Source organism: Lissotriton helveticus, chromosome 4_1, assembly GCF_964261635.1.
Source record: "Lissotriton helveticus chromosome 4_1, aLisHel1.1, whole genome shotgun sequence".
NCBI classification, from domain to species: Eukaryota; Metazoa; Chordata; class Amphibia; order Caudata; family Salamandridae; genus Lissotriton; species Lissotriton helveticus.
The window spans coordinates 1,214,760,373-1,214,780,393 of record NC_136063.1 but is presented as its reverse complement, the minus strand read 5'-3'; the positions used below and the strand labels follow the sequence as shown (position 1 = coordinate 1,214,780,393).

The window sequence follows — 20,021 nt, the reverse complement described above, 5'->3', positions numbered from 1 at the left end:
CAGAATTGTGAACGCGCCCGGCCATCTGGATTCACTAACGGAGGCACCCTGACAGCTCCTAATTATAATTTATGTACTTCTTTGCGCGAGCACGAACGAAATATGCCCAAAATGGCGGAACAAAACTACATTTACCCTATCACTTCAAGCCTATTAAAACGAAAACACAAGGAAGACGAATCACTGGCCAGATGACAGAAAACGCTAAGGAATGTGTGGAATTCCTCTCGCCAAGGCCCTAGGAGATACTTCTTTTTTTTCCTTCTTTAACATTAGTTCTCTAACTCCTCCCACTTTCAGTGGGGAGGAGTCCGAGCCCTAAAAAAGTAGCAACAATGTTCTGCCTAATTTACAATGTCACTTATTTTAAAATGTTTATAATTAATTACGTTTAAATGTAGTCATGTACAAGGCATACAATGAAGTATTTATCTATATAACGATACATTTTTGAATGTGTTTTGTCATTTCCTAGTTTTTAATTCAAAATAAAGATTTTTGAAACCAGTGCAGTCATGCAGTGGGCTGCAACTTTTCATTTATAAGCTTCCATTATTGCTCACATCATGGGATGCATTGTAAGGGGAGCACAATGGAAATGCAGGGTGGAAATGGGAGAACGGAGAGGGCAAAACAATTCAGACTTCCTTTGCGCAAACACATTACTTGTACAGCGCTAGCAGCAGTGTATGGTTTGCCTGCGTTTGTGTGCCCAGACATGCAGATCACAGTTGGAGTCACATACAAACGTTCCTGCAATGTAAGGTTCTCTCGCCATCCCCCCCATGTGTACATAGGTGACATCACGCATGGATTTTTGTGTGCATGGGATGGTCTGTGAATGCACGTGACAGTCTGCAACTTTATTTCTGTTTCTCCAGTCGTTCTTCTGCGTGTATGAACTGTACTTCAACCTGATTGTCTTGGTCAATGCTTTTACAGAAAGCAGACTTTAATGGAAATCACGGAGCTTCCTAAAAAGCTTTACTGGCCTTTCAGAGGAGCACAGTACACTTGATATATGACTGAAGCCAATGTGGCTTCTAAAATAGCCTCTGGCAAGGTCTTCACTACCACAGCCCTTCTCGCCTCACCACTATGTATGTGGCAGGCTCTGCTCCTGCTATATCGATGTACCTTAGTTGCAACTAAAATGCAAGTCTCTTCCTCAACCCTACTAAAAGTCCATGTGGCAGAGTCTTCTCCTGTCACACCAGCCCTTCACAACATGGATTATGCGATGTTGCAGCTGCTGCATTTTCTACATAGGTATGGATTCGACACATAATCCATCATCTGCTGAATAATCTGCAGATTTTAACAAAAAATAGTTTCTAGCTAAAACGGGTCAAAAAAATTTAAACTAAGCAACACGTGTTGCAGCACAGTGGAAGGCTCTTCACAAAGGTTGACGGGTCGCCTTTCTGTTGCTTAGTGGTGTATTTGGGGGTTGAACTTGTACTAGTGAGAAGAAACTTTCGCCCAGACAGTGTTTACGAGTAAAAATTACAAAATATTTAAATACTTTTCGTGAAAAATGTTCATAGAGAAATCTTGAGGATTCCAGTCAGGTTGTTTTCTATGAAATCGCACTTATGTTTCAATAAACTCGCACTATTTTTCACTAACTGGTACCAATTCTTAGAACATTGTTAAATAACATTATTGACAATAAAGATGCCAGAAAATGAAGTGTCTTGTTGCTTAATAATGGCTGCTATTGCCCATCTCAATTCTACTCAAATCACTGAGCGCCATGGATTCAGCTAGGAGTGCAAACAGTAAAGAAATTCCTACCCAGAAGCCTTTGTGTTGTGCAAGACTGGAGGACAGACAAGGATTATCTTGGGGGTAAAGGGCGTCGACTGAAACAACAACAAAGTGATGGATGGAATGCTTGATTTCATCTCAGCCACGGGCAATCGCACAGACAGCATTCCAGTCCATCGTTTATCACCCACTACACAACCCTGGACAAAGAACCGCCTTATTCAAATCAGTATCAACCCTGCTCCTCACAGGAACCGTCCACCAAAAACTCATATTAATTCAAGTATTCCAGCCATCACTTTGTATCATACTTCAGTGTGACACTAAGTGGGATGGGTATGCCCAGACGTGGATCCTGTGTGCACACTAGACTGACTGATAAGCTTTAATAAGGGTGAAGCCAGAATTGTGTTGTTGTGGTCTGGTTTAGGGGGAACATGACCTGGCATTTCCACCTGGACTGTTCCTACTGGAGCAGGGTCAAGACTGATTTGCATATAGCAAAGTCTGAACTGGGGTGGCAAGGTGGGCGAAAAATAGTGGACTGGAGTGCGGACCAGAGTGATTACCAGTGGCTGAGAATAATTCAAGCATTCAATCTATCATTTTTTATACACTTCATTCTGACACCAGCAGCAGGAAGACAGAACAGATTGGAGTGAAAGTGTAGACGGTTTGCTCGGCAGAGTAAGGCAGGAGGTGAATGAAGAGAAGACAAGAACAATAATCAGTTTACCGACTGCTTCTTGAATCATGGCATTCAGACTAAAGGAGAGCGAGCAGTCAGATACATTGGAGGAAAAGGGGTAGAACTTGAGATGAGGCACTGGAACAGCTTTAAGTAAGGCACAAACTCTTTGGCTACCACAGATTGGGTCAATGAAAGAGGATTGCCTGCCACTAAGGCAAGCTATGTATTCCCATATGTAAGTTATACCTCTCCACATGCCAACAAAAGGAACAAGTGGATTTTTTGTTACAGGAAAAAATGATTTCGGAAGCATCCCACCCCATGGACAAATGCATATGTTCTAAAATTCCACACCCCTTTGTTCCATTTTCGACAGAGGTTAACAGTGCAGTCTTATTTACCCAGACACCAACATAGCTATTTGGTCTATCACGTGGACATTTAAGAGAGGTAACTCCTTATCAGCCAACGAGAGTTAAGCTTTTCATCTGTCTATTCCCATAGGAAGGTCATGTGAATGAAATATTCTCAGTACAGAAATGCAACATAGTTGCTGAACATTAGTAAAATAGGAGAAACTAGCCGTTACTCACCTGTCTTTGGTCTGATCGTAGTTATTGCATCAAGATAATTTTTCATGTCTTTGTGTTTGAAGTTCAGTGCTACCTCAAAGGCGGTTTTCTCCAGGACATTAACGTGGTCAGGATCTGCACCTCTGTCCACCAACTGTTGAGCCACACTCACTTTCCCACTGAGAGCCGCCAGCATCAGAGGAGTCCATCCTGTAGTCTTTGCTGTGAAATTGGAATCTGCTCCCCACTCCAGCAGAAGGCGCACCACAGCCTCATGCCCATGTTGGGTAGCAGCCATTAAGGCAGTTAAATCAGGAAACTCCTCTGTGCTGCTGATGTGGTTCACCATGTTCACATCAAAGTGGTCGTAGTTGTCCACAAAGGCCCCACTCTCCAGCAGCAGCTTAACTACGGCGGTGTGTCCACCTCTGGCAGCTACTGTAAGCACACTGGCTCCAAGTCTGTTCTGTGCATTGACATCGGCACCATTTTCCAAAAGGATAAGAGATACGTCCAGGTGACCAAACCTCAAGGAAAAAAAAAGAAAAAAACAAAAGCAGATCACCACCTGCTTCATTTCTAAGCAGCATCTATTAGCTATGTGGTTGAGAAATCTGTGCACTTTGACAAACTGGAGGATTAAGGTGAATTATTGCTTTATTCATGAAATATACTTGCTTCTACATTTACAAAACATAACTACATTTGACTGTAGAAAAGTTATTTGTATAGCTTTTCATATAAGACTACAACTGATATCGCATCTTCCTTCTCCAAATGTGGCCCTCTAAAAGGGCAGAGAAAACGGACTCAAGAATGGTCATGGGCAAAGAGGACAACTTCTATGCAATTTTCGGAAATAGGTATCAGAAGCCAGAACCCAAATATGCTTCCTACCTCTGACCTCTAAGACAGTGGGATGTGCTCACTTCACGAGGATTTTGTTTCCATGTTCAGAGGACTTAATTCTAGGCCATCAACATGAGATTTAGTAAACCTGCCCATGTTATGTGGACAGTAAGGTACTTTCCACTTTTAGAAGCACTTGACGTGCTTTTTAAGGCCAAAACAACTTTTTGGGAACAAAGCCGATTCAAATATTAGACACAGATTTTTTTTTTTTTTAAATGGTGCAGATTGTTATTTTCAAAACGGTTGCAATTTCGCCCTTTCACGTTCCTCTTCAAATTCTTCAGTCCTCCTGATTCAATCGGAGGGTCCCATTTGCACCTTGACTACAATTCACTTAGGAGTGGATTGAGTGGCAAATTACCCACTATCATTGGCTTAAGAGACTTATTTTAATTGATTGCACTTAGCACAGAGGTACCATTATGCATGTGTCATATAAAATAGAGAAAAAATGATATAAAAATATTAAAACCGTCTACCTACGGATAAGCAGGATTACATTAGGTAAAATAAAAGTAATCACCACACATTGCCTCATGACTGCCATGTACTCTGAACAATAAATACTGTTTTTTAATTTGATTTTAACACTGGCAAGACCAGTACCATTCTAATAGAACTCTTAGTAGAAGTTTATTTAAAATGTCATTACATCAGTCATTTTGTTAGCAGACAAATACATCAAAAGTACATAAACTTTTCTTTTTCCCAGACACATAAACAATATAGTAAGAAATAAAGTTAAATATAAAACATTCTAAAAAGTAAAACTCTATGTTGCAGAACTGGATGCCCAAATAATGTTAAATTATCATGGTAGGCCGGAGCCGACATATGTAGGGTACAAAAGACAGTCTACATTAGATTTTTTAATACTAGAGCAATCACCACTAAACTTTGCCTCCATAAACGGAGAGGGTCTAATTTTCTTTAAAGTACTTATATGCCAATCTACATTTTCCTACCCCTGTTCAAGATTATACAATGCTACCATTTACCAAATACAGAGCAAATGAATTTGAGATGTTAACCACAATTTCATCCTACAACAGAACTCTAAATGAGTGAGGATTAGAACACTTGGATGGTTACATTATTGACTCATCAAAAGACCTACGAGTGTCACGTGAACCAAGTCCAAACATATCGAGGTCTGGGGGGATGTTTTGCCTAAACCCAAAAATACAACTATGAGCATGGTGTCCAAACCTATTTAGATACATGCTGCACATTTCACCATATACACGATTGAGCTACTGTGAAGTACTTAATTCATTCTGGCTTTAAATATCTGAAGCGCTAAAAAAGGAGAGGGCCCCTAATAATGGATAAGAGGTGCTGAACAGATGAACAACACAATAACAAGACAAAAAGTAACCGCCTACCCCATCAGAATTCACAAATGCTCATCACTCTACAATCATGTATATTAATGTACAAATCATTAAATGCAGATCTTAAAATATATCCAAGGACAACTTTTATTTGATATCACTCTCATTCATTCTGCACTCATACCATATTTATCACCCCATCTAAAACATCAAGAAAATCTCAGGGCTAAGCATGTCAAAAAGCTAATATATTCCCAACAATGTATTATTCATAAATTCCCTTTCTCGATAATTTACACTACGATGTTTCATTACATTGACATAGTACCATCCAATAAGTCCCTTCAATGTTGTGCTTCTCATTAATCTACAAATCGTTTTATTATAATTATGTCTGCTAGGTCTCCAGTGCAGTGCCGATGTGCGTTTCAGTGTGCGACTACTCTTCAGTCATACACCTTCCCCAAAGCACAATGTAGGTGTTCATCATTTAAGAATGTGCCAAGAGGATCCTTGGAGAGAGCGGGAAACCACCTCTATCTTTCAATAGTAGGGCCTTATGCAAAGATGCGAGCCCTCACAGGATAAAAGCCTCCACAAATGTACCTCATAGTCATAAGTCAATAGATCTATCGAGCTGAAAGGAGTCCACTTGCATAAAGCTTGTCAAGTACATTTCATATCTGGTTACATGCCCCAGGTTAGGTGAGGGTTAACATCCCAAATGATAACTCTCCCTGTTTTCAGGTGCGCAGCTTATACGGCCACGTCCCCAAAGTAACAAAAAAAAACACTTGTCAGCACAGTATCGCTGACCTAGCAGACTGTGAATTTGAATGGGGCAGGCAGTTACTATTTGTCTTGCTTACCAATCTTAGGTACGGACAGAAGTTGGTGAGAGTGCTCCATGTGACAGGTAAAATGTGCATATCCACCTCTATCGCAGCAACACTTCAGTGTCAAAGCCTCTATCTAAGACAACCCAGAACAACTCTGAATAGATCATTATACCCAAATATTCAAGTGCAATACCCAATTAATTATTAGTTTACCTATTCAATACTCTTCCCCCCAATGTCTCATGAGCACGTATTATTTGGTTTCTCAACAATGATAACTTATGTTTTAATTTGATTTAAGACAAGAGAGAGTTTTTTACCGGGGCATTAAGAAAAGCAGGAGTGGAAAGATGGGAGGATCTAATTGAAGGAAAAAGGATGATTTCTTGGGAGAGATTTCAAAATAGAACAAACCATAGTATTTCCAGATTTAAATATCTCCAAATCCAGAGCTGGGTCCAAGCATCAGAAAGTAAGATAGGAGTAGCAAACGAATTGGAGGAAATGCTGATTCTGGAAGACCCAAGGAAGAAGGAGACTTCACACTGGTATTGGCGAACAGTGGAAGAGATGGCGGGGGAGCTTACTCAACAACATAAAATATGGGAGTCGGACTTGCCAGGAGCAACGCTGGAAAAATGATGGCAAGTATCCTTTACTACACTTCATAAAATTATCAAACCTGCTTATTTAAAGAGAAATCTCCTTTTTTCTATTTATAGAGTATATTGGACCCCGAAAAAGCTGTCGAAAATTGGGAATAGAGGAGAGATGGCGTGCACAAAAAATGCGGGTTGAAATCGGCAGACGACATTCACATGTTTATGGGGTGCCCAGAAATTTAGGTTTTTGGGGAGAGGTATGTAAAGTGCTGACTGAAATTCTAAAGAAACAAATTCAGGTAAGTCCTCTCCTAATATTTTTTTAGTTGGATAAGGAATCAGTTGGAGATGGACAAAAATTACTATTTTATGCTATGTTGTTGGTGAGAAGAGAATTATGTAAAAAGTGGACGAGTCATCTTTCTCCAATGTATATAGAGTGGAAAACATCATTAAGATATAACTTAAATTAGGATGCAACCTCATTAGATAAGAGGAGGTATGTGTTTTGGCGGCCAGTAGTTGAATGGTTGGGGAGGTAGGAAGGGCGGTCCAATGATTATGCCTAAAAAGCAGGCCTCAGAAAATGCACAAGCAATTTCTAAATTTCTCATATCTATCAAGCAAGGGTGGCACCAAAGAAATGATAGTAAGTTGAGTGTCGTAAGACAGGGAGTTTGGCTTCATGAAGTCCAATTGATGGGTCTCTCGGTAAGGCAGGCGAAAATCAGATCCTTGCTCTCAAGGCACAGGGCGGTCACGGTTGGAGCTGAGTGAAAGGCAATCTGAGGCTAATGAGGACAAAACAATTTTTTTTAAATAGAGAGTTTTATAATACTCTAGCGCAACTAATACGCTGAAAAACAATAGTTCAAGTTCAAGTTCAAGTTCGATTACTTGAATAGCGCACTACTCACCCGGAGGGTCTCAAGGCGCTTGGGGAAGGGTTCACTATATGTCGAAAAGCCAGGTTTTAAGTTATTTTCTGAAGGAGATGTGGTTTTGAGTAAGGCGGAGGTGAGTGGGGAGTGAGTTCCAGGTCTTGGCAGCAAGGAAGGAGAACGATCTGCCGCCCATGGTGGATTTTCGGATGCGCGGGACTGCGGCGAGGGCTTGATTGGACGATCTTAGATGGCGGGTGGGTTTGTAGAAGGACAGTCGAGTGTTGAGGCATTCGGGTCCTAGCTTGTAGAGGGCCTTGTGTGCGTGGGTGAGAAGGCGGAATGTGATTCTTTTGTTGACGGGAAGCCAGTGGAGGTCTTTTAGGTGTCCGGTGATGTGGTCTTGGCGAGGGATGTCTAATTTGAGTCTCACTGATGCGTTTTGGATGCGTTGAAGTTTTTTCAGTAATTTTGCTGTGATTCCGGCGTATAGTGTATTACCATAATCCAGTCGACTCGTGACCAGTGCGTGGGTGACAGTCTTTCTTGTCTCATGGGGGATCCATCGGAAGATCTTTTTGAGAATGCGAAGTACGTTGAAGCAGGAGGATGAGACTGCGTTGACTTGTCTGGACATCGAGAGAGAGGAGTCTAGGATGAAGCCAAGGTTGCGTGCCTGGTCTGTGGGTGTTGTGCCCAGAGCGGAAGGCCACCAAGAGTCGTCCCAGGCAGAGGGGGAAGGTCCTAGGATGAGCACCTCCGTTTTGTCTGAGTTGAGTTTTAGGCGGCTATGTTTCATCCATTCGGCTACTTCTTTCATGCCTTCGTGAAGATTGGTTTTGGCGGTGTTAGGGTCTTTGGTGAGGGAAAGGATTAGCTGGGTGTCGTCGGCGTAAGAGATGATGTTAAGGTTGTGTTGACGTGCGATGGAGGCGAGTGGACTCATGTAGACATTGAAGAGGGTGGGACTGAGTGAAGATCCTTGTGGTACGCCACAGATGACTTCAGTGGCCTCTGAGTTGAATGGGGGAAGTCGGACTCTTTGAGTTCTCCCAGTGAGGAATGAGAGGATCCAGTCCAATGCTTTTCCTTGTATGCCGATATTGCTGAGGCGTTGTATAAGGGTGCTGTGGCATACTGTGTCGAAAGCTGCGGAGAGGTCGAGTAGAATGAGGGCCACTGTTTCTCCGTTGTCCAGTAGTGTTCGGATGTCGTCAGTCGCTGCAATGAGGGCGGTTTCGGTGCTGTGTTTGGCTCGAAACCCGGATTGAGATGGATCGAGGGAGTTGTTTGATTCAAGGAAGGCGGCGAGCTGGCTGTTGACGGCTTTCTCAATTACTTTGGCCGGGAATGGGAGGAGGGATATGGGTCGGTAGTTTTTAAGTTAAGAGGGGTCTGCTGTGGGTTTCTTCAGGAGGGCGCTGAGTTCGGCGTGTTTCCAGATTTCTGGAAAGGTGGCAGAGTTGAAGGAGCAGTTGATGACATCACGGAGATGAGGTGCGATGATGGAGTCAGCTTTGTTGAAGATGTGGTGGGGGCAGGGGTCGGATGGTGAGCCCGAGTGGATTGAGTTCATAAGGTGGATGGTGTCTTCTGTGGTGATTGGGTTCCAGGCGCTAAGGTTGTTAGTGGGCGGGGTAGGATCTGAGAGGGGTGGGGAGGGTTGATCGCTGGAATTATTCTCGAAGCTGTTGTGGATGTCGGCAATTTTGTTGTAGAAGAAGGAGGATAGCGCATCGCAGAGGTCTTGGGAGGGAGTGATGTCGTTGGATGCTGCGGTGGGGTTGGTGAATTCTTTGACGATGTTGAAAAGTTCCTTGCTGTTGTGAGTGTTGTTGCCGAGACGGTCCTTGAGTGCTAATTTCTTTGCGGATCGAATCAGTTGGTGGTGATTGCGGGTGGTTGCTTTGAGGGTGGTCATGTTGTCGGTGGTTGGGTTTTTTCTCCATGTTTTCTTCAGTGTGCGGCATAGCTTCTTGGATTTTTTAAGGTCATCATTGAACCAGGGAGCCTTTTTGCTGGTTGAATTGATCTGGTGTTTTTTCAGGGGTGCTAATTCGTCAGCACTGTGGGTGATCCATTGTTTGAGATTGGTGGCCGCTTGGTTTGGGTCCAATGAGAGGGTGGGAGGGTTTTGGTTGAGTGATGTGAGGAGTTGGCCGGAGGTGATTTCTTTCCAGTTTCTCCGAGGAATAGGTTGAGGTCGGATGTGGGTCAAGGTGGTTTTGTAGCTGAAGTGGACACAGCTGTGGTCCGTCCAATGGAGAGCTGTGGTGCGGTCGAAGGAGATGTGCTTGCTGGAGGTGAAGATAGGGTCGAGCGTGTGTCCGGCTATATGGGTGGGGGTGTCAACAAGTTGTTTGAGTCCGAGATTGGCCAGGTTGCCCAGAAGGGTGGTGGTGTTGCTGTTGTGTTTGTTGTCAAGGTGGTAGTTGAGGTCTCCTAGAACAATGTAGTTCTCGGAGGCGAGGGCATGTGGGCTGACGAAGTCCGTGATGTCATCGCTGAATTGAGTGCGGGTACTTGGAGGCCTGTATATGAGGGTGCCTCTAAGTGTGGTCCTAGGGTCGGTGTGGATCTGAAAGTGGAGATGTTCGGCGGTTGCAAGGTTATCGTCGGAGCTGGTCGTGATTTTGATGGTGTTCCTGTGGATGATGGCGATGCCTCCTCCTGTTTGATTGGTGCGGTCTTTCCGGATAATCTTGTAAGCGTCCGGTATGGCTATGGCGATGTCGGGTGCTGATGATGTGTTCATCCATGTTTCTGTAAGGTAGGCGATGTCCGGTGACGCAGTGTCGAGTAGGTCCCAGAGTTCTGTTGTGTGTCTGTGGACCGAGCGGGTGTTCAGCAGGATGCACTTCAGGTGGTTAGAGTCGGAGCTATGTTTGGAGGAGGAAGATTTGGTGAGGGTCCTGAAGCAGTTGAACTTGCAGGGGAGGCAGGTGAATGGGCCGTGGGTGCGTCCTGGGGTAGCTACGCAACATTGAGGAATGCGTCCGGTGTTGAGGGCGTGGAGAGTTGCTGCATCATATGTGAGTCTAGGGGTTTGGGTGCGGTGGGGACTAGGGGGACGGGCGCTGGGCGCGGGCCAGGCGCGGACGGGCGTAGACGGGCTTACCTTTGGCGCACCTTCGGCGTGGACGCTGCGCGTTGGGAAATCTGTCTTAAGTGGATAGTGGAGGGGGCGGAGCATGGGAGGGGCAGCTGGGAGGCGGGGAGCGGGGAGGAGACACGGTCCATGAGTGACCAAGCAACAAAGTGGACGGACTAAAAAACGAAACTGGGACCACAATGATCACAATAAGTAAACAGGCAATGCAGCGCTATTTGCAGTACAAGAAAATTAAAACAGACGATACCAGGCGCTATGCTCGCCTCTAGGCGCTCTGGAAATGCAGGCAACGTCGGATCGCGCTCACCGAGGCAGGCAATGGGGGTCTGGAGCAGAGGCTGGGCCAGGCAGTCGCCAATGCGAGTAGACTCGGCAGGAGGGGGGGCAGTCAGCCAGGAGATCAGCCAGGAGATCGTGGGGGAGCGACCGCTATGGAACTAGTCCAGCTGGAGTGTTTCCTATCAAGATGAGATAATATGCTTAAGCCAGCATGATAAATCACACCCCAAAGTTAGTAGGAAAGCAAATGACAATGGATTTGGTATGAAGATCAGACATATATATATATTAAAAGTGCTTAGCGCACAATTCAAACAAAAAACAATGGCTCCTGTGGGTAAATACTTTAACAAATTACAGTAATATGAATGCACAATGGCAATGTGAGTGATATACAAGAAGATGAAAGGCAAGTAGGTGGTATATGCACTGGAAGAATATATTAAATACCAGCAACAGTAAATACACATATAAACAATTCACACATTTATATACATTTGTACAATTTCAAAACAGTGTAATCGTGTCCCAAGTGAATACATTTTACCCTTAGCAATTCCTTGAGGGCCTGTAATGGTAGGAGTGGGAATGATATTCCCTCCAAACCGACCTTTAATAAGGTTGGTCATGAGTCACATCTGGATTACGTCTTAGTCCAGACCATGGACTGGAGCAGGGTCTTGACCTTTGACGTAGTGCCTAGAAGTGAGAGTGACCACAATGCTCTGATTCTATCCCTGGCTTTGCCATCCGAACTAAAGATTGATCAAGCGGATCAATCGATATTAAAGGATAATTTAATCCTAACAACTGATAGGCGCAGAGTCCGATGGTCTAAACTCTTAGACAATCCTGACCACATTCCGGAGCTCTACGAGAGACTACTCCCCACGCTAGAATCCGTGGAGACACTTATAAATCTTTCCCACTCCGAAGACCTTTTCAGGAAGCTGGGCGAACTCCATAAGGATTTGGTGGGAACCCTTGCGGATCTCCTGAATCCAGTGGTGAGGAAAGGGCCCAGTAGGGTGCAAAGCCAGTCTTGGTACAATCCTGCTTGTAGGGAGGCAAAGGGCAAACTGATTGAGGCGCTGAGGCACCCAAGGGATCCTGGGATAATTAGGTCAAGGAGGGCAGGCCTAAAGCAAGCCATTCACAATGCAAAGGTGGCTTGGGACCACACAAACTGGGAATGTATGCTGTACTCTCTTAAGACAAAAGACACCCGGAAATTTTGGCAAATTGTGAAAACAGGCTCATCAGTGCCGACCCAAGCAGTTGAGGCCAACATTGCGGCTGTGGTCTGGGAGGATCACTTTCGTTGCCTCTATGAAGAGGTGGTTCCGGGTCCGCCGGAGCACCATTTGTGCGTATCGATGGAACATCCTGTGCTGTTGGGCTTCCCAAATGTTTGCCATCCAAGTGTAGAAGAAGTTGACCCTTTGCAGTTCTCCTTGGGGGAGATTATTGCGGCAATAGTAAAACAACCATCCGGGAAAGCCCCGGGATTAGATAAAATTCCAGGTGACTTATTCAAACATCAACCCTCGATCTGGGCTCCATACTTGCTAATTATTTTTAATGCAATTCTTGCAGGCATGGCGGTCCCTAGTACTTGGCTGGGAGCAGAGATTGTCCCAATCTTCAAGAAGGGCTCTCCTCTGCTCCCAGCCAACTATAGGCCAATCAGCCTGATTGATGTCTCGCAAAAGCTTTTTGCGAGGCTGATCCTTGACCGCCTTCAGGACTGGATGACTGATCATTCAGTGTTGAGTACATTCCAGGCGGGTTTTAGGAGCAAGGTCTCGACCACGGATCAACTTTTCAGGCTGGCCCTTATTTTTTGGAAGACGGTGAGGCTGGAGGGGGGCACGCTATATACCGTCTTTGTCGACCTTAGAGCGGCATTCGATCTTGTTCCACGGCGCAAACTGTGGACGGTATTGGCCAAACTTGGGCTCCCCCAACCTCTTTTAGATATTATTATCCGTCTACATACTGAAAACTTTGCTCAGGTAAGGTGTGGGAGAGCCGGCCGTCTCTCTAACAGATTCCCCGTTGACAGAGGGGTAAGGCAGGGCTGCGTCCTGGCGCCGACTCTGTTTTGCCTCTTTGTCAATGGGGTAATCAATTTTTTAAATAACATTGACAACACAGATGCTCCGCGGCTGGGCGGTACTAGGGTGCCCGCGATTATGTTCGCGGATGACACCTTATTGCTCTCAAAATCCCCTATGGGGATTCAACGAGTTTTGGTAGGGTTTGAGGCATTTTGTCAAGAACATGGACTTGAAATAAATGCCTCAAAAACAAAGTATATGATTTTTAACCCACCCAAAAAGACACGCCCTAATCCACTCATAGGTGCCAACCAACTAGAAAGAGTCTACACTTTTGAATACTTGGGTGTGACTATTAATGATAAATTCGATTGGGGTGATCATCAGGCCAAGTCACATCTTAGATTGGCTCAATTATCCGGGGGTATCATTAGGCTGGCAAATTCCAACTTATCAACCATTAGGCCGTTAGCCCCGCCACTGGAGATCTATAGACTCCAGGCTAGAGGAGCGATTCTCCATGGTAGTGAAATATGGGGATATGCTTGCAAAAAAGATCTAGTCACCCTAGAAAATAAATTTCTTAGGCAGCTATTAAAACTACCGACAAGCACTCCACTCCTGCCACTTAGGCTGGATCTGGGCCTAAAACCCCTGGACAAAGTGGTGGGTGTGAAACCTCTAACATTCTGGAGAAGGCTATGGACAACCCCGGAGCTAGCTAACTATAGGCAGGAACTCCAGGGAATTCTTGCACTACCGGATGCAGAAAACATCCCGTGGTTCAAATACATTAAAACTGAATTTGACCGGTTGGGCCTTCCGTCCCTGTGGAACGATCCTTTAATTGCCTGCCAGAGCATGCCCCGCAAACATCTTGTGGCTACGTTCTATGCATGCAATCTGGCATCCCACATCCAGGGTACTCGCCCAGATTCATTGTCAGATAAATTTCTTGTGGTAAAGGATTCTTACAAGTTCGAGCCAGTTTTGGATGATATTTTCCCAAATCTGGCCCGGAAGCGGTTCCTCCAATGGCGTTATAGTACTCTGCCGTTAAGAGCATTTACCAGCAAATGGAAACAATCGAACCCGGAGAATTGCCCGGGCTGCAAGTGTAGGCTCGAAGACGAACTCCATCTAGTCTTCTTTTGTCCCGCCTACTCTGCTGCTAGAAGATTCTGGGTAGTCCCCCTATGTAAGAATCTAGGGTTTCGCAGATGCTCCGAGGCTTTTCGAATCCTTAAAACCGACTTGTCTAAGGTAACTGTGTGTGTAATGGCGAAGTTTTTAGAGGCAGCCTGGCACACGAGACTACGCCTAATCGCTAGGACACCCTGATTTCTTGCCTGCTTGTGTCCCATTTGTTTTGTAAATTATGCAATTGTATGCAAGAGCTATTTTTATCATGTTGCCAACATTCTTTAGCTTAATTTCGCATTGACTGGTTGTATATTGCTACATTTACTATGAGCATGATTATGCACTGCTTATTTTATGTAATCCATCTTGTATTTTACTGTTTTCAGGCGGCTGGAGGTATGATGGGTTTTTGTATTAATTTTATTGTATCTTTTATGGCAGAATTGCCGAAATAAAGATTACTGAAACGAATACATTTTAACAAAAAACTAAACATATTCCAACCAATAATAATGAAAAAAGTGACATGAGATTCCTAACATGGATTCGCTTTTTGCAAAGGAAAAGAAGCGACCTGTATATTAATTTTCAAATAAATGCAAAAAGTTGCCCAATAGCGGCAACTTATTTTCAAGAACGGTCAGCTTCTTTTAAAAGTTGTCGACGACGTTTCGACCTTATGAGGATAAAAGGTCTCTTCAGGACTGAGTGAATGTGGGGCACCTGCTATATTCTACTGCGGATAGGGTAAAGTGAATGTGACACCGTGTAGAAAGTGAATAAAAGCAACTTACAGAGATCCCACCCGGGACCCCTGTAATGACTGGATGTGGCGTAAATGTAGCACACTGTCGTTTCTTCAACTAAGACTTGGGTTCAGAATAACCTCAAAGCACTCGATGGTGCTGCAGGTGATGTGATTTTCTTTAATAGCGATGTGGCCAACTTGTCTCGAGGCTCAGATAATGCTGGCTCTTGAACTAGCCGTGTGTCTTTGGACAGTCCCGAGGATACAAACGGCGTCTGCACAATGGCAGAGCTAGCCGAACGACTGTGCGATGCGCAATTGAAGCACTACCGAAGTTCTTTCATATCGCTTAGTTTGTTCGACAGTGTACCACACTGACTCATCTGTGTTCTCAATCAGTTGTGTTGGGAAAGACGTGTACCAAATAAGTCCCATTGCATTCAAATATTATATGATTTACATTTTTCATGATCATTGCAGATTTTTGATGCAACCTTAAAAGAAACAGGATTAGTAAGTGTGATGTTCAGATATAAAATTCAGAAACGCAGGCTTCTAAAAGTAAAGTGCATACGAGGAGCTGGAGTTGACAGGCTACTTTTATTCATGATACAAGAGATAAATCCATCGCACAGCCCTCTTGAAAACGGTTTTAAATCTATAAGCATTTTTCTGAAACGTGCGAAAGTCAGCATTCACTAGTGCGTACGAGCAAATACGTAATATGATCTGCTATGCATTTCCTGAAAACATTTCCAAGAATGTGGATGCCTCTGTGCCACTCTTTTGCACAGCTGGGGGCAGCTATAACGCGCCCGCTTAACCACCTACTTCAACGTGAAATGTACTGCATATGTGGAAAGTTCAGGGCAAAAGACACCTAGGTAGCCGATGCCAGCCTGCTACGTTCTGGGAAATGCAAGAGCATTTACAGTATCCGAGGCGTTTGGTGCAAGTAACTGCTCCGCTCATGAACTTTCTTTAAACTATGTAATTTTGTGGTCTCTGATATTGCGTACAAACTGTAAGCGAGTGACTCACAATAAAGTCGGACAACTCTACCCCCTCCCTATACACTCAAGTCCAATAAATGCAAGCGAGGACCCTGGGCCACGGAGACAACGGAAGGAGAAACTAAGGCGCATCCCAGGACGGTTTCCCAGACAACGCGCGGTCTGTGGCCCTCACCACCCCCGGGAGAGTCGGTACCTGGCCGCCTGCATGAGGGGGCTCCAGCCGCAGTGGTTCCTGCTCTCCACCGCCGCCCCTTTGCGCAGCAGGAAGCGCACCAGGGGCTCCCAGCCCCCGGCGGCCGCCAGCTGCAGCGCCGTGTTGCCGTCCTCGTCGGTGCAGTCCACCGGCGGCGGCGGGAGGGAGCCAGGCGAGCCCTCCGGCTGGACCTCCCGGGGCAGCCGCCCGCCGCACTGGGACGCGCCGCCGCTCCCGCCGCCGCCGCCCTCGGGCTCCAGCAGCCGCCGGGCGCCCTCGCAGTCCCCCTCCTCGCAGGCGCGCAGCAGCTGCTGGCAGCGGGCTGCGAGGCTGCGCTCCATGGCGGCGCCGGTGCGGGCTCTGCAGCCCCGTTACTCGGAGGGAGCGGCTTTGGGCAAGGCGCGTTCCCGGCTCTCCTCGGGCTGGGGCCAGGGGTCGCCGGCTGCGTCGTCACGCATGCGCTGGGAGCGGCTCGGAGTCTGGAGTCTGCCTGGATTTTCCGGGCCTGGACCCGAAGTCCAGGATGGAAAGTAGTATGGTCAGTTCCGTGTGAGGTTGGCACAGGATTTGAGGATAAAAGTAAAGCAACGTTTTGCTGAATTAAAAAAAGTTTGTTTCCTCGCTTCAAGGACTGTTTTATAGCAGCTAAACTTTTCAATAAGCATGTGTGACATTTCCTTTTTTGCAGTACACGTGTAAGTGACATTTAGGTGCCTCATGAGTGACTGCGTGACATTTGATTGCAAGCAGTGGAGAAAGAAAAATTGTGCAATGCAGAAAATTAGATTCTTGTTTTATTGATTCAACTCTGTACTCGACCTTCAACGTTTTCACTGTGAATAGTAAATCTAAACGTAATCCGACTTAAAGGGAGTAAAATGATTCGATTAACTACTCACACTTAACATAGGATTACCACAGATCACCGAAGTTATTCCATGTCAGGTCCCAACCTACCCTCCTCTTTGTGGCTTTATTGATAGTTTAATTTCCAACAAAGTTGAATTTGACACTAACACACATGATAACCATTATTTTTGTGTGACATGCCCAAGACTAGAAATGACAACCTAGAATGAGAGAATGAAGTTGCCACCCTAAACGCAGTTTTTAAACTTCCTCTCCTTTTCTGCAAGTTTAGCGTAGGCAGTAAACCAAGCCTTGGAGCAGGAGCCTAGTATAGGGACCTCTGGCACTTTTCTACAGGCAACACTATGTTAAGTACCACACACGCCCTAATTTAAGAAAAACATTCTATAATATGGATTCTCCATATTTTATAACTGCCTTTCCTAGGTAACAAAACGCAACACAAGGGGATTTACATTTGTGTAGTCAAATACGTTCACTACAGATAAATATTTTTTCAACATTGTTAAGTAGGCTCTGCTGCTGCACCTGAACGATGCAAATGGCTTCTCCCTTCAACATGTTTACTGCTCAGCACCACTGACAAGCAGAATCAGGTCACCAGCATGGCAATTGAAAGGCATAAGGGTACTTCTGGGATTACCTAAAATGTGTGTAAACTAAACACTAGGGGCCCTATTTATGAGAAACTAACGCAGCGCGGTGCCATAAGTCATTATGCTGCACCGTGCTGCTTCAGTTTCGAAGCACAGGTAAGCAACATATTAACAGCAATATATTGCATCGCTGTGGTTTCCCCTGCACTGGCGCACAAACTGCTGCCATGCGCTGGTGCAGGCACCCTTGCACCATGGTTCAAGGATGCCTGCGTCGAGGGGAGATTAACTTTGTGCAGGAAGAATGACCTTCATACAGAAAAACAATAAACTGAGGTGATTTCCTCTTCCAATGAGTGCTGTAGAATGCAGGATGCTTTGAAAGAGGAAAAAAACGACGATAAATGAAAACATTTCTCCTCGTTACGCCCCGCTACGCCACCCCCTGGGATGGCGTAGCATTCTGACGCATTTCCAGGTTTACGATTGCTTGTAAATCTGGAAATGCATCAGTGCATATAGGTGTTGCATGGGAACACCCACAGCAACACCCATGTCACTCCCCTAACACGCAAAGTGTTGCATGACATGGGGAGATATTTACAAGCACACATAAAGCCACGCAGGATGGCTTTACGTGTGCTTGTAAATATCACGCAGCAGGTTGTGCCACAGGTGCGTCACGCAACATAACGCAGCAGCGGCGCAAGGGGCTTGTAAATAAGACCCTTGGTTATTTCTGGGTTTGACACAGATCTTCCAAGTATGGACAGGGCCAGTGGTGTGTTTGGTTCTGAGCGGATATATCTTTGGGTGAACAACAACAATAATAGCTTGATTTCTATATAGTTCTTATTATGAACATTTGCATTTTCTAAGAGCTTTACCAACAAATAGTACAACTAACTCAATATTAGTGCTCAATTTACTGACATAAAGAATATGAAAATCGAAGTAGGCCTTGTCAGAATTTTGTATTAGAAACTTGCTGAGCACTTAATTTCTCAGGAGCAAACTTTTAATTCACTAAACTATGCTTTCGGCAATCAAGGCCTTCCTTTTCAGGCCTAGATGTTTAGGTTAAGCCAAGTTGTTTCAATAGACGAAAGTGGTACTATTGTTGGTCCCCATTCAGGAAATTGGGGAATCAGCAAAACAGACAGACAAAAGATTTTTGCAGTCTCCCTCCGCTCAGAGCAATACCTACTTTGTTGGTACAACATATTGAACAACTGCTGAGCTCAGAATTTTGTGACAAAAGGATTAAGTGCAGGAATGACTAACAATTTGCGTTATTCTGACCCATGATGCGTGGCACTTAGAAGTGCTGCTGTTTTACGAACAAAACGCATGTTCATAATTTATAGTCCGATTCGTGGAAGTATTTCGGATTGGCACCTGATCGCTTTTATTCTGGCATGACCGGTATCTTAATACCCCAGTCGGTACCAAAGTTAGAAAGATCATCTAAAACTGGTATTTTTTCCCTTATCAGGACATACCTATGAACAGTAAATTGTTCTACAGTTGCCTTAATGACCCTTGACTGATAAAGTAAACAAAGACAAAAAGGCCATCTTAAAAATAAATACAGATGATTTTATGTAACGTCTATTCAGGGCACAAGTCGGGGGTACAAGCGTTAGACGGTGGCTACACACTCTTTTCACAGGGTGAGCGTGTATACCCTGCTAAGAAGTTGGACCCCACTGAAATATGCTGAATTCTTCCAGGTATATTGGCACCTGCACCTAGTCTGACTTCCTTCCGAACAGTAATGGTGCAGGGGCAAGGGGGCTTTGTTATTTTAAATTCTAGCCGGGTCCAAAACAAAGCCTGGATGTAAGGGTCCATCAGGCCTCCTGTTGTGTAGGAATCTAGGACCCTAGTGTAATTTTCCCGATTCATGCCCATATATAGGTATAAATTACCCGATCCTTATATAGGCATAGAAATCATTACCATATTTAGACTGAGCCTATGCAGCCCAAATACTGCATGGCTACTTCCACTAAGTTCCGAGAATCAACAACGATTTCTTAGAAAAACCCGCCTTCAGCAGCTAGGGACTTCCCCTCGTCTGAATACTAATTTATCTAGGAAATCATAGAGTTTTCAAAGAACTGAGTCTTTGAGTGACGTTATTATGTCCAATCATACGTCAAACTCGGCACCTTCAAGGTATAAATATGCCAACATTTGCCCAGACAAACACACGGTGGTTTGGAGCAGATCGAATAACTACTTGCCCGACGCCCTGCAGCAGCAAGTGCCGAAGTAAGCGACCCTCCAGCTGACTGAGAGACGCTGTCTTTTCTCCTGCCGAGAAATCCAGCTCCAGTGTTTTCAGGCTACCCTTGCGGGTTGGTGGGAAATCGAGTCCTGAGAGAGAGCTACAAGACC

General features: G+C 44.9%; 1 protein-coding gene across 4 annotated transcripts in view; it reads right to left on the bottom strand.

Annotated features, from left to right (window-relative positions):
• ANKS6 (ankyrin repeat and sterile alpha motif domain containing 6) overlaps positions 1–16,637 on the bottom strand; it is a 381,649-nt gene extending 365,012 nt beyond the window's left edge. For all 4 annotated transcript variants that reach the window (XM_078687780.1, XM_078687781.1, XM_078687783.1 and 1 more), the window contains exons 1-2: positions 16,153–16,637; positions 3,055–3,560 (exon numbers count right to left, since the gene is read on the bottom strand). In XM_078687780.1, coding sequence (XP_078543906.1) covers positions 3,055–3,560; positions 16,153–16,493 — 847 coding nt within the window. In that variant the 5' untranslated portion in view covers positions 16,494–16,637. The remainder of the gene's footprint in view (positions 1–3,054; positions 3,561–16,152) is intronic.
• Between the last annotated feature and the right edge of the window lie 3,384 nt (positions 16,638–20,021).